General features: G+C 41.8%; 1 protein-coding gene across 1 annotated transcript in view; it reads left to right on the top strand.

Moving 5' to 3' along the window:
* BRINP1 (BMP/retinoic acid inducible neural specific 1) overlaps nt 1–15,212 on the top strand; it is a 93,942-nt gene that overhangs the window by 12,825 nt on the left and 65,905 nt on the right. Inside the window, exon 2 of the mRNA XM_019540654.1 lies at nt 14,712–14,979. Within this exon, the coding sequence (XP_019396199.1) occupies nt 14,762–14,979 (218 nt within the window). The 5' untranslated portion in view covers nt 14,712–14,761. The remainder of the gene's footprint in view (nt 1–14,711; nt 14,980–15,212) is intronic.

Raw genomic sequence — 15,212 nt, 5'->3', positions numbered from 1 at the left:
GACCAATGAAGTGGCTGAAAGATGGAGGTATTTTAAAACTCAGATTGTGTGCATTGGGGTTTTGCTTATAGCTGCGTGTAAAAATGTCATGGTTGCCAGGGGGAAGACTGGAGCTAAATTCCTGGTTTCGTGCTTATACAGCGGGGATAAAGGTATTGTCCAGACAAGAATTACAGGTGTGTAAACAGAAAAAAAGGACAAAGCTGTTAGGTGTATGTCAGGAGGAGGCTTTTATCTATGGGATAGATGGTCTGTGATCCCTTGCACCACTCTATAGATGGCTTTGTAAGATACAATAAGCAAAACTGTCCTTATCTACTGGCACAGTAACTCAGCCCATTTTCCTTGGGGTATTGACAAGAGATGCACATGCGAGAAGCCTAGTGACAAAGTCATGTTCTCAGTCTGATTCATCCCATCATAAAAGAATTATTTTAATCTTATGTTATGGCTGTGATTGGAGGAGAAGGACTTTTTTTTTTCTTGGTTGTGTCTACAATTCTTGCCTGCCCAGCCTAGGACTGTCATTGAGGAAATTAGCCCCAGCAGTCACATCTGCTCAGTCCATGACCAAGCCCACAAATTTGGCTGTATATATGATTCGAAGCAAAATTTATTACGTGTCACCAGACACGTTCAGCCTCTTCGTCTCTCCTCCTTGGGGCCATGAATGGGAGCAAGTGGGTGGAACTATGCTTCTTAATGATGGTCCCCATTTAGCAGGGAGGTATCTGTAGACATGGCCTCATTTTTTAAGTTTGATCACAGGCTGAATGGGAATGAACTGGGGGGAAGTGATTGGTCAGTATTTATCTGCAGCTCAACAGGAAAGCAGCACAGATATACTTTTCATTACTGATAGAAGATGACTCCCTCTCCTTTCAATAGGACAAGGCACCAGTTTAATGTAGTGGTCTCTGGGCCATAGGACTGGAAGTGCTTCCTGGCTCAAGAAGACCAGTTTCCTTTATGGCAGGCACCACATTTATCCTCTGCTTCACAAACTTATTGAGGTTCATCTAACCGGCCCCACTACTCCCTTTGAAAGGCTGTTCAAGAACGAATTTGGGTCCTTTTCTTATTGCCAGTCTAAATTCATGTTTCTGCTTGTGCCAACATTGACCTCTAGCTTACGTTCTTTTTCCTTCCTGGTGTGTATCTCCCTAATGTATGAGGGGTGTGTGGGTCGGGGAGAGTGGTGATTTTTTTTTTAGCCTTTGTTTTTCTAGGTTAGATAAGCCATTTTTTCTACCAGGCTCTCCATTCCCCTGATCACTCTAGTAGGTTTTCTCTGCCCATGTTTCATTCATCTTTTTGGAAGATGGGTGACCAGAACTGCACACAATATTTCACTGATACTTTCCTATCTCTGCTGGACATGCCTCTCCTGATTCATCCTTGGACTGCACTTACCCTTCTTTATAGTGGCATCATACTGAGACTGACTTGCACACCCAAGCCTTCTCCATCTCATTCATTTCCAGCTGATGAGGTCCCAAGCGTATGTAGCAGGAGATTCTATTATTAAGCCCCAAGTGCATGACCTTGCATTTTGTGGTATTGTATTTCACTCCATTGCCATTAATCTAGTCCTCAAATTCATCCAGGTCTTTTTGTATGATACCCCAATCCTCCTCTATATTGACAATGCCACCTAATGTTGTGTCATCAGCAAATTTCATCAATACACTCCTAGTATCCATGCCAGGGCCATTAATGAAACATTAAAAGGAAGATTGCTCCCAAGGCTGATTCCCTGAGTAACTCCTTTAGTAGCATCTCTCCAGCCTGAAATATCCCCTTTCAACATTACACATTTCCATCTCCCTCTGAGCTCATTTTTTGCCTACTGTACATTTCCACCATTAACCCTCATCTTCTCCAGCTTAACTAGAAGTTTTCTGTGTGGCTTTGTATCACATTGGCAGTGTTACATGTTCTTGTTTTGTGCCTAATCTACAGGCTAAGTAAATCTGTTCCAGCACACAACATAGACTCTTGCTCTTTTGCTCATGCTGTAGAAAACATGCTCTTAAGGCCCCTGATTCAGTTCATTACTGTGTTGATGAGGGAGTGATTGTGAGGACCTTGCTCAGAAATAATTTTTAGATGCTGTTAGTCAAGCAAATCAGTCTCCTGTTACTAATCTTCTTTGCGAGGGAAGGTTATTGAAAAGGTTGTGCTAAAGCAGTACCATTTCCATTGTGGAGTTTCTCAGCCTTCTCTGACCCCTCTCCTTTGAGTCTGGGCACAGTATAGGATGTTTCCTGCTCTTTGTGGTCAACAATTTCCTCCTGGCAATGGAGAAAAGGTCAAGTGTCCATGCTGATTCTTTTTGATCTGTCAGCAGCTTATGAGGGGTCAATGATTTGTAGCATCTGGTAGGGATGGACAGCACGGTCTTGCGGCAGTTTTGTTCTCTCCCGGAGGGCACCACAGGGTGGTAATGAGTAATAGTTCAATTGTCTTTAAGACTGTCTTCTACAGGGACCATCATATTCAGCTGATTACATGCATGAGTGCTATTGACAATGGTAGAGGATCAGAGCTGCTGTGTCATTAAGATACTAATGGAAGAGAATGCAATCAGAACACAAGTAAATAAGAAACTTTATCATCAAAACATATTATTTCCTTATATATTTACCATTCTTTAGGACTCAAGGAAAAAAAAAAGGATTGATGGATTTTGTTCAAACTTTCCTATTATGATTCCCTTAGGCCTGAAGCCAAGCATTCAATGTTTCAACTGAAGAGGGGAATTTGTTTTGAAAAGTTACAAGCAAGTAGAAACATTAGGGTCTAAAGGGACTCCTAGTATAAAACTTAACTACAGTGGCATTCATCATTGGGGGGAAAACTGTAATCTAGAATGACAGGCCAACTAAAGCCTGAGTTGATCAAGTGGGGAACTGTGCCTGCAAAGACAAAGTTTGAGCAGCTCTCTGGGGTGATTTGCAAGTGATTGGCACCTCCCCAAACCATGTTTCCCTTTTAAGACCCAAGCATGCAGGGAGTTAGTACTCCAAAACTTTCAAGGGCTTATTCCATCCGTTCTAAAGGATAAGCAATCAGGGACAGATATGGCTGACCCCATGGCTCAGAGAGGTCACCAGCCAATTCATCCATCCCTTCTAAAAATGTACAGGTGTAGACAGAGGTTTAGGGTGGGATGTGGGCCCCCTCTGTGACAAAGGCAAACATGCTGGCAGCTTAAAGACAGCCGTTATCGTATCTTTAACCCTTCTAGTGCTGAGGTGCGGGGTGGGGGAGGAGGGTGGCCATAGCAGCAACATGTCCCTGAACAGGCACGGCCATCCGTCCTCAGTACCATTGCCTCCCCTGCTTCCCCCAGCCCGGAGATTGTAGTGCCAGAGATCTCATGGCTGCTGCTATGTGTGTTGAGAAGAAGGGATGCTCTGTATCCTTTCTTCCTGCTAATACATCCACACAGTGCCATGCACAATTTAGCCCTTCATGTTGTATTAACACCCTCTCTTTTGTATACATTGTACAGTACACTTACATTTAAAATGGACTCCTTGTCTGCGCACAATTCAAGCCCTGCACACAGATGCTGGCAGCACTATAGAGCAGAGATCCCAGTACCAAGACCCTGGTGCCCTCAATCTCTTATTGAACTGCAGTAAACGCACAGGAGCTGTTGGGGACATATTCATCTCTGAAATGAAGGATCAATATAGTCGCCTCATTACAACCTCTGCTCGGAGTTTGCAGCTCTCTCCTTCCCTTTTACTTCTCTGCTGTCCTTTTTTCCAGCTCTGCTTTCACCTCCACCTACGCAGACAGGACAATGTAAACTCACTTGCATCAATGTGCCTGTGCTGAGAAGCAGAATCATGGTGTGGAAATTAAACCAAAAAGATGCAGGGTGCAATTTTCAGAAGTGCCTAAGTGATTGAGAAGTCTTCTCAGTGAAAGTCAATGGGACTTAGAATCCTTAATCACTTCGACTTATGAAAGTTTTACCCACATACAGATTCTCCCCCATATAACCATGAATACTTTTTACTGAGCAATCAAGCATGTTTCATTCTGTACAAAAGATGATGAGGATGCTGTAAGCTCCTAGATCAGGAACAATAAGGGATGCTTGGAAAACGGAGCGCCTGTTTCACAGGAAAGTCTGTTGGTTTTGATATCTTGTTTGTATCCTGAATCAGAAAAGTCAGAAGTTTCCTATGAAATTAAAATTCCAAAATAAAGTATTCAAGACCATCAACGTATCCCATGTAATAACCTTGAAACTATCATAGTGCCTTTAATATACCTTTGACTTTAAAAAAGTTATATTATGTATAAAATCTAATTATATTTATACTAGAACTATTGTATAGAATATATAGAATATATTTAAAATATATTATCAAGTAGAATTAATATTCAGTACAATAGCAAAGTCAAAACAGAATGAAATGAAATGATAACGTTGAAAAAAAAATCTTTTTACTGTATCAAAATGAAACATTTCAGCTTTATTGAAATGGAAAGAGAAAAAAAAAATCAAAATGATTTGTTTTGACTTTCTTTCATCAGAGATTTTTTCAAAATTTGCATATTCCCAGGGAATGCTTTGATTTCAATGGAAGTGCTTTTTTCCAGTGGAAAACTGTCCTCTGAAAAAAAAAACTGACCGCAAATGTAACTCGGCAAGTTGCACAGTTCAGGTATTGAATTACACCAAGTGGCCAGAAGATGGATTCATCACAGAGCAGAGCAAGTTCAAAGAAGAAAACAAATTAAAATCACAGCTAACAATGGGCCTATTATTTGGGTATCAAAACAGTCTAAAGATTAGGCATGTTCAGTTCTGGCTGATTTGGGTCCTGATCAAGAAGTGTAGAAAGGGCTGCACACCTTCTATTACTACACAATCCACATTACAGGATCAGTTCTCTAGTTTGGGCCATTATAAAGAGGGGGGACTTGCTGTGGGATGTGGATTCCTATTCAGATTCTGAATATCCTCAGGTTTTTTTCAGATCATTCACATCTTGTCTTTCATTTGGAGCTTGTTTCATACCAAATTTCCTTTGTTAGATTTGTATTGATAAGTAAAAGGCCAAATGTTTTTCTATATGTCCTTCCTTCGAGGTCCATAACCCATACGCTGGCCCTTAAAAGGCAAAGATGAATGCGGCTTGCCGGATAGATTGGACACCGGCTTCTTGGAGTAATGAAATTACGGCCACCATGGTCAGAAAGTCTCCCATCTCCCCACCTTTTTAACCTGTTCATCCTTTCAGGTGCATAGAAAATGTAGCAGTTGCTTTTTTTCCTCCTAGTAATTAAATAACCCTTTTAAGTCCCGAATTAATCTGAGCTTTTAATTTAATGCGCAGTTCAGTTTTAAGGGTTAACATGATATTGTACTAGACATTTGCAATTAGACCTCAACCGAGTCTTATTGATTTCAATGGGCCTTAAATCAGAGCGTGTAATACTGAAAGCAGTAATTTAAGCAGTGTGGGCCTGTGGTTAGAAAAGGAAACTGGCCGTCAGGATTTCTGGCTTCTATTTCAGGCTCTGCTGCCGCAGCGGTGTTATTTTGTACAAGTCATTAAGGCCCAGCTCTTCAGGCACCTCTGTCAGTATATAGGCACGTAAGTGAATGACTTGAACTCCACAGATGTCAAGGATTCGTATCTCCCAGAGAAGCAAATGTTGTAGAGGAACCTTTATCTACTTTATTTACTTCATTATGATTATTCATATGAGTAAGTGCTCACCAATGAGAAATGGCTCCCCACTGTAGTCCTCTGCATTACTATATCTTTGTCTACAAAATGAAGCTTCATACTACTTGTATGTTCAGGTAGACGGATATTTTTCCCCCAGCAAATTGTAAATGTGCCCCCAAAAAATGAAAGGTCAGTAATTCTAAAATGATATGCAAATGATGGTTGCCTATGTCAAAATTTCCAGATGGGAAAAATAAGGGAGAGGATATATTAAAAAGGGGATGGTTGTAGTTTTCTCCTTCTTCCCCCAAACGCTCAGAGCGAGAGAACTTACCGAAGTCTAGACAACTGTGGTTCAAGTACCCTTGTCTGGTTGACAGAATTTGACCCATGTCTCCTCCTATATAGGAAAGTGCCTTAACCAGCTTAATACGGGGTCTTCTCTGATGGGGCTACCTCAGTCCCGCCCTGGTGGAGCTGTTCCACTTTGTATAAAATATGTAGTCTTTCACTCAGAGACTGAGAAAGAAGATCCCTTTAGCTTGGTAGTTTGGCAGCTCTCGTGGAAGGTGGACATCCAGGCTCCATGTTCCAGTGAATGTTTGCTTATAAAAGTAATGGGAGGGACTGAGAGTGATTCCCCACCCCAGAATATACTATAGCCTGGTGATTAGGTACTGTGCTGAAATGTGGAAGATAGCGGCTCATATCTCCTCAGAGAGGGGAAGGATTTGAACCATGGGGTTGACCTGAGCTTTGGGTGCAGGAGGAGGAATTCTCCTTGTCTGGCAGTGTTGTGAACTTAGATTTTGTTTCTTTTATTTTTTCTTCCTGGTGCTTGAAGTGACAATACTTTGTTCAGGGGTTGAATGGAATGTTTGCAGTTGAATTACCTGTAATTTTGGGGGGTTTTCTGAAGGTAAAATATTTTCTGTTCTATTTTACCTGAGCAGATTGTTTTTTTTTTTTTTCATTAAAGCTGCTGCACTATGAAATCGGTGCACAGCTGTACTTGCATGGTCTCCATTACTGTACTATCCAAGCGCCTTACAGTCTTTAACACAGTTAGCTGTACAGTACCCTTCTGAGGGAGGGGAGGGCAATGTTTTCCTTTTACAGATGAGAATTAAAGTACAGAGAGGATATTGCCTAGGGCCATATAGGAAACTTGTGACCCAGTAAGGGGTTTAACTGAGGTCTCCTGAGTCCTAGCCCAAAGGCCTATCCATTACTCCATTGTACCTAAACACCGACAGTATTTCTATATAGAAGCGTTGCAGCCCTTGATGTAAAATACACGATGCCTGTTGCAGTCAATCAATGCTGATCAATACCCCCTGGAATATTGAGTGTGGGCCCAAAACACTTAATTGCCTAGTCCGCATGGACTAAAATATGCCTGTGCTCCTTCTGTGGAAGGTCTCAATTAAAAAAAGAATTTAAAATTCCTCATCTCATTTTATGAATGACTGACAAAACTATTGAATAAAGGTAGTGGCTGCAGTAGTCCTTGAGTCTAAATGCATACGGAAACTTCATAGCCATTGCAAATTATTCAGTCATTTCCTGGGCCAGAACTCGCACCAGACAACAAAACCAGGCTCTTTCTCTCCACCTCTCCTCATCTGCTTTTGGATCTGTTTGCATTGTCCAGCATGAATGGTGACAGAACCTGGTACTGTCAGGAAGTGTTGAGTTAAATGAGGCTTTTCATCCTGGCAGCCAGGGCTGTCATTATCCAAGCAGCAGTAGCTTTGCCTGGAGAAGCAATGGGCCATATATTTTTAACCCCTTGTTCTTCTCTTACCAGAAGAAGAACCAGAGAAGAACAAGCCAGTCCATTTTTTAGCAGTAATACCCCCTTTACCACCCCCATCCCTCCGTTACCATCCAGCCTGACTTTCTAAAGGTTTTGGCATCTTTAAATACATTGGTGAAAAATGTCAAAGCTACTTCGTTTTGAAACATCAGAGTGAAATGTTTACCACTTCCAATTTGTTTTCAGCACAAGTGAGTGGAACAGAGTGTGCGAAAGAGGTTAGTGTTCCTGCATCTGCATGTTGCAGTCCCATGTATAATTTTTTTTAAAAAATCCAGAAAAAAACCTTCTCCCCTCTTATTACTGGTTCAACATTACAAAGCTGCATGGATAGTAGAATTGTTGTGATTTTTTTAACATTCACCCCTCACCATGTGAAACTCTTGAATGGTGCTATTTTCATCTTCTGCTTCTAGAAGGTGACAAATTGAGAGTCTCCAGAGACTTCATATTTGTAACACGGCATGGCCACTCTTAGATTCGACGCAACAGCTGGATTGCAACTTCCTTCCTTCTATTGTAGATCTTACCAGTTGACCTATATGGTCATCTCTGGTAACTTATTTATTCTTTAGGACACAGAGTTGGGCAGCTCTAATTGCAGCCAGGAGCAAGGGAGTGTTCATTGAGGGTTCAGTTTTACAAGGTGAGCACACACCTAACTTTAAGCATGCAAGTAGTTTAATGGAATTTTACTTGGATTCTTTCCAGGATTAAAGTTAAGCATGGATTTAGAGATCTTGACTGAAATGAGGTCAGAGTGCTCAACACTTGGCAAGGCTAAACCCTAAACTAACATGAGCTGTCTCATCTCTCCCTTGACACTTCTGTCCTTTACTAATTCATCAGCATCTTAAAGCAGGTTGTGAAGCTGCCGCAGCACAAAAGCGTTTCAGATACAAATAGCAATTGTTCGCCTCTTCCCTCTGGTAAACTGCAGCGAGCAAAAACCTCTTGCAACCTGCCAAGAATCAAATGTGGGACGCAGGAAAGAATTATTGGTGCATGAAGCTTAAAGAGATAGGGGACTCATTTCTTTGCTGCAAATAATGTGCTCTGTAATTTCTCTTTCCTGAGTCTGCATTTCTGATGGAAATAGTTTACAGCGATGAGCCTGAAAAAACATCGGGCCTGGTGAGATAAATTTGAATCTAATATAAGGGATAAATGTGAGGTGTTGAGGTTAGAACAGAGGTCTTGTTGAAAGTCCCAAAAGGGCGAGGGTAGTATAGTATTTAAAACAGACAGCTTGGAGTCAGGATTCCTGGATTCTACTTCTCTCTCTGCAGTTGATTTAGAGCAAGTCAATTTTTTGCTCTACACAAAATAATATTGCTCTGCCTATCTTACACTGAGATTCATCTCTCACATCTTACAGCGATTCTTTTGAGTGGCCAAGTCCAGACCTAACTCTTCCTTATGTTCCAGAAATAAAGGGAAATTGTGGTGCTTACCTACCTCACTGGGGTGGGAAGAGCTTTAATTAATGTTTGTAACAATCTGAACTCCTGGATAACAGGTGTGCCTTATGGCAATGTAAGTATTGCCCAAATTATGTATTAATAGCTCATGGATATCAGCCACGGTGAAATGAAGTGTACATTCAACTATACATCATTTGTACTTAAAGGCAAAGTATTTGCATAGTTTTGCTTCTAAAATCCAGAATTCCAAAAGAATTAAAAGGCAAGGAATATTGTGACAAATCTTCATTTACACTAAATGTAGATCTATATTTACACCTTTGTTAAGATCCCTTATGTGGTCAAATTGGTAAGAAGGGACAAGCATAAGTGAGAGTCAGTCCCGCAACTTTGCTGTCCATCTGGTGATTACTTGTTAACTCTAATTCTGGCCCATCTCCCCAGCTCACCTCTGATTCAGGTTTGTTAAAGAACATGATGTCGACACGTTGTGCATGTTCCAATTTAACAATATGAACTCACAACGCACTGGATCAATGCACCTTGATATCTTCTATAGGATGCACCTGACGGATACTGGATTTGTTAATATTTCTACTGTAGTATTATAAACAAGGGATCACCCCTTGCTTGTGCTAGTTATTATTGTGCCCATAATTCAGAATTCATACTAAGGTAGTGCCTAGAGATCCCAGTCAATATAGTAATGTGGTTTACTATGTGTTGTACAAACGCAGAGACCCAGGAGTTCGAATAGACCAATCAAGTAAAGGGTGGGAGAAGGGAAATGATGTTATCTCCAGGATACAGATGGGGGATGGAGACTTTTTATGTGACTTGGCCCACCAAGTGTCTGTGGAAGAACTGGAAACTGAATCCTATGTGTTGAATCCCTTTCCAGTACTTAAAATTAATAATTACCCTCCATCCTAAGACTGTTCTTGTGCCAGGTGTGGTGGACTGTTGTATTATTTGGGACTCCAAGACAGGGATAGACATCTGCAAATCTCCTGCCCCTTATCTCACCCTTTTCTCCCCTTTGCAGACTTTCTTGGAACATCCTCAGCATCAGTGCAGCTCCAGAATGCCGTAACAGAGTAATTCGAAATATGCGGCTGTTAGCCATTGGATTTAATAGACCTCGCAATATTGCCTTAAACACAAAATAATCCCACTTAGTAGGTTTTACAGGTTCCACGGGGACTAGCCTTGTGGTATATATTAATGTTTAATGACAAGCAACATCTCCGCAACAGTTATGGGCTGGGGGGAGACAGTAATAAAAAATGTAACTTGATCGTGATATAGTTGTCCAGGCTGGTAGTGGAAGTCCTGTTTTCTCTCCTTTTGACCCAAGTGCTGCTTCCGCTCTTCCCACTTGTACTTCCAGTCCATTTTCAAAGCCAAGACATCTGCTTCTTCTGACCATCTGGAATATAGCTCCTATGCTGATTAGTTTGGAAGTGATGACTGGATGGGCTTATGGAAGCATGTTTAGGAATTTGGGGGGGCTAAGGGTGGCTCTTTAGGAGTGCCATCTTTGGTGAACAGAGGCTGTCAACACCATCCTTATGTGAGATCATAGACTGGTGATTTTGCTAAGACCTATTATATTCATCCCACTTAGTGTTTCAGAGAACAATTGAACTGGACAGGGAATTGGAGGTAAGGCATTGCTCTACCTTGCTACTTAACGCCATTGTCTCCTTACAATAGGAATTCAATAGAAATCAGCATGCTTAAAGGAAAACTGATTCAGGACAGCTAATGAGGGTGGCAATTACTAAGGGGTCTAATGAACAGACAAAAGGGATACTTGGGACTGTGTGTGCAGTACAGCTGATCGTTATTGGACTCTAATGCATATACTCAACTAATGGAGAGGGAAAGTGCTGTACATAGTCTCAGAGTACAACATGAAGAAACAGAGATCTGTGCTGTACACAGGCCCAGCTGCTTTATGCTTCTGAGCTCTGATCCTGATTCTGACCCCTGGGCCAAAAGATAGTAAGGAATGCCTAAATTCTTCTCATCCACTCCCCAACATTTAATCCCACTATGCCATGGGACAACTTGTTCATTTTTCTTTTGATTCTTATTGTGGTCAGTGCTCAAAGGACCCGCACTGGGTGCTGTAGGAAGATGAGACTCCTGCCTGAAGATGCATTATTAGCAGGGTTAGCAGGAACAGTGAAACAAGGATGGGGAAAGGGAATATTTTGCAAAAGAGTCAACAATATTTTGCCAAAGTTCATCAACATTTAGCAGCAATACTGACCAGCTTTATCTACAAGCTGGAAAGAGAAGTGATGGGACCAAAGAAGATAAGTGAGAGGAGAACAGGAAAACACAAGTTAAAAGACCATGTTTCGGTGATGTCTGGAGGGTACAGTATGTCTTGCTGGGATGGGAGGGATCCCCTATTATGCTGTTTGCTTTGATAATAGCTACAGTCTTTCTATTTGCTTTTTTGTTTAAGCTTCACTTATTTTCATTTTTTTAAATCAAGCATTTCCCTGCAATTGTTCCCTTATACTTTATCTGAACTGACGATTGTTTCCTGTTAACGTATGTCTACATAGCTGTATGCATAAACAGATGGTCTCTAAGTGTGGTAGCCATTGACAGCCACTGCTCCCCCACCTCTGTTTCTCCATCTGTCTTGATTTTTTAACAATCATCTATGTCACAGAGCAGTCATGTTTAGCAAGTGTTTGAAAGATCATACATAATCATACATGAGACCAAAACTGTATTTCCAACTCTGTCACCATTCTTCTGTGTGACCTCTAACAAGTCACTTCACCGCTCTCTGCCTCTGCTTCCCTACCTACCCTTTCTGTGGCCCATTTATATAGTTTGCAGTCTCTTTGGCATGTGGACTGTCCTGCAACATCTTTTTAGCATGCCTGACAGTCTAAGTACTTATAAGGTCCTCATCACTGTAGTATTATACTGTTTCACATTTAACATCATGGAGCAGGGAAAGGGATGACTTCAAGGTCAAACAATGAGGCAGTGGAACCATCAGGAATTAAATGCAGGTCTCCAGTCCAGTAACTTAAACAGTACAGAGGGCTTCCTCTTCCTTCAGGTCCCTAAGTGCTATATAATAAAATTGTTCCATTCCAGCTACTTGAAGGAGATCCATACCTGTCCAGCAAAGAAATCTATCTGGGGACAATATTAATTGCATTTCATGTAATTCCGATTTTCCTCTAAAAGCTGATTGAAAAAGGTTGAAACAATTAGATTTTTGAACGTGCTTCTAAGCTCACTATAGAAATGCAAACACATGCTGTGCACACGTGCAGACACCCACATGCTCCAGCGCACACACACACCAACACGTCAACTGGCAGTCACACTCTGTATATTCATACACCCTCACAAAACACGTGTATGCTCACAATCACATGCCATAGCCTCCTCTCACTCACACAAACACCTTTATGATCTCATAAATCTGGACTCACATGTACATAGTACACAGGCACTTTGGATCTTACAAGCACAGTCACACGAGGCAAATAGACAACAGCACATGCACACTGATGTTGTAAATGTGTGGGGCACACATAAAAGAGCCCCAAGCACAATCATACACATCTAGCTACAGGCACACCCAAATACATCTTGCTTCCACAAGACCCTGTTCATCTGGGATACAAGGAATTTGATTTCTTCTACACTGAAGTCATAGAAACCAGTGAAGTACAGTGTAATGTAGAGTAGGAGTAGGAATCTGTCTATGGTGATACAGATGTTAGTGTGCCCTATCTCACCTGTTTTAAAGCTAGGTCAAGTACAGTATCTAGTACTGTCATTGCAGCGTAGACAAATATTTAGGTAGTGATAGTATAGTTTGGTATTCAACTCTACACTCTTTCTTGTATATTTATCATAAAACAGAAGGGTTAAAACTGTGCTAGCAATGGGCTGATAACTCCATTCATCTTCTATCAATGTTCTTGCTCAGCATCCTTCAAAAGGGAGCCTTGCCAAAGCAGTGTATAGCTATGAAAGCAGAATTAGCTAGTGACTGGGGCATTGGCTTAGGAGTCATGAGATCGGGGTCCCTTTCCATGCTCTTTTACTTGTCTGCTGTGTAACTCTTGGCAAGTTACTTCATTCACTTTCCCTTCTCATTCAAGAAGGGCAAGTCTACTCCAAAGGACTATATAATAGGGAAGCACAACAGACCTGCCCTGTCTGCTATACCCTAGGATGTAAAATAGTGCATGTCAGGTAAAGAGCTTATTGGTGGACACCCAGCACCATACTACAGATGCCCAAATAATCTTATTTTGGAGTGTCAGGCCCACGTGCTGAGGAAACGTATACAATTCACTGCAGTGCTACTTAGTGTGGCTCAGTGCTACTTAGTGATGCTCAGTGGGCGCATCTACACATACAGTTAATGTGCCTGAATTTGCTGCGCAGAAAGTTCGGGCACATTAAACTGTGTCTCTGCACACATCTGAACATGCACCTGATGGGAACAGTTCACTCTAGAGGTGCTCCTGCCCTTCTCTGCCCCCCTGCAGCAGCCAGAAGGATCTCCAGGTTCCCGTGTGCCAGCCCCAGGGCTGTCACGGGGCATGGGGCCTGGTTCCGATCTTCACGGGGCTGGGAGGCAGATGCCTGGCTGCCGGGACAGCATGCTCAGCCCTGTGGAGATCAGGAGGGGCCCAGTCTCCAAAGGGCTGGAGCTGGGACAGTTCTACCTACCCCTGTGGCCCACTTCTGCCTAGACTGACCTGGAACAATTTGCCCCTGGCCAGCAACTACACATGCACTTTGGTGCATTAGTGTAATGTGGTGATTTCTAGTGTCTGTATCTACTAGAAAATGGCATATTAGACTAATCTACTGCATATGTGTAGACAGTGACACTTAACTGTGCATTAGATTAGTCTAATGCTCATTAAAACATCTCATGTAGATGCACCCTATGTCTTGTCTATTTAGTCTTTAAGCTCTTTAGGAGAGAAACCATCTCTCTGCAAGCCTAGTGTCTAATGCAATAAGGCCACAACCTCTAGGTAATACTGTAATACAAATAACAATAACAGTAGCATTCCCTTCACTCCCACCCATTAAGGCCTATTCTGTCAAACTAGTTGTTTAGTATATTTATCCTTCAAAGTTCTGTAGGATTTTTCTTTTCTCCTGCAAACTGGATAATTATTTTAATATCTTTCTTTTTTTGGCAACCCTTTAAAGTAAGAGCTGGGTCTTTATAGATTGCTCAGATTGCATGGAGTATGGATTACAGATCAGAGAGACATGAAAGCAGAAGGCACATTTATCTGGCACAACATTAAAAGGCCAATAAATGGGTAATTGAAGCCTGGGGCACGGCCACCTTGTGCGCCCAGCCTCCTCGCTCCTCTGCAGCATTGTGGAGCACTTCCTTAGTGAAGTCATTGGGAAGTCAGGGTGTGGCGTGCCTGGGTTGTGGCCTCGTTGTTTCAGAGGGCAATGCATGCTCTGACAGAAGAGATGAAAGCCCCATAGATTCACAGATCCCTGCAAGAATGAAACATGACCAGATACCCTGAACCATAGTATAAATAGACTGAAGGCATCCGAACCCTGTTTTTAAATTTATTTTGATGTTGTGCCAGGTTTTGAAATAATTAAAAGAAAACCCTAAAACTTTTCCATGATTCAATGTTTACCCAGTACTTCTTTCTCTCTTTCTTCTTCCCTCCCTTTCCTTTTTTTTTTCCCCCTCCTCCTCCTTCCTCTCTTTCTTTACAGGACTCCACAGAATGGAGCAAGAATGAGAGGAAAAAGGCAGACAGAAAAGCATGAACTGGAGGCTTGTTGAGTTCCTCTACTTCCTGTTTATATGGGACCATATAATAATACAGCCCTCCCAGCAGGAACCAGCTGTTACCAACCAACATGTCTCCAAGGAATTTGATTGGCTTATTTCAGACAGGGGGCCTTTCCACCACTCGCGGAGCTACTTATCCTTTGTGGAAAGACATCGTCAAGGATTTACAACCAGATATAAAATATACAGGTATGTTGATTTCATGTTGTGTGTATAGCTTTGCAGTCAGGGTGAGCTTTAATATGTCCCCTGCAGTTCAGATATTTTCTAATAATTAGTTTATAACCTCCATTGTCCTCATTGAGCCTGAAAGCGTTTGATTATCTGCCGCCTTTGGTTCATGACAATTGCTTCAAAAGATTTAGATATAGTTGATGTAAAGCTCTGATGTGAGAGATGGAGGCATTCAGGTACCATGGTGA

The sequence above is a fragment of the Crocodylus porosus genome, unplaced genomic scaffold (genome assembly GCF_001723895.1).
Source record: "Crocodylus porosus isolate Cpor-Errol unplaced genomic scaffold, CroPor_comp1, whole genome shotgun sequence".
In the NCBI taxonomy this organism is placed as follows: domain Eukaryota; kingdom Metazoa; phylum Chordata; order Crocodylia; family Crocodylidae; genus Crocodylus; species Crocodylus porosus.
This window is presented reverse-complemented; position numbering and strand designations above follow the sequence as displayed.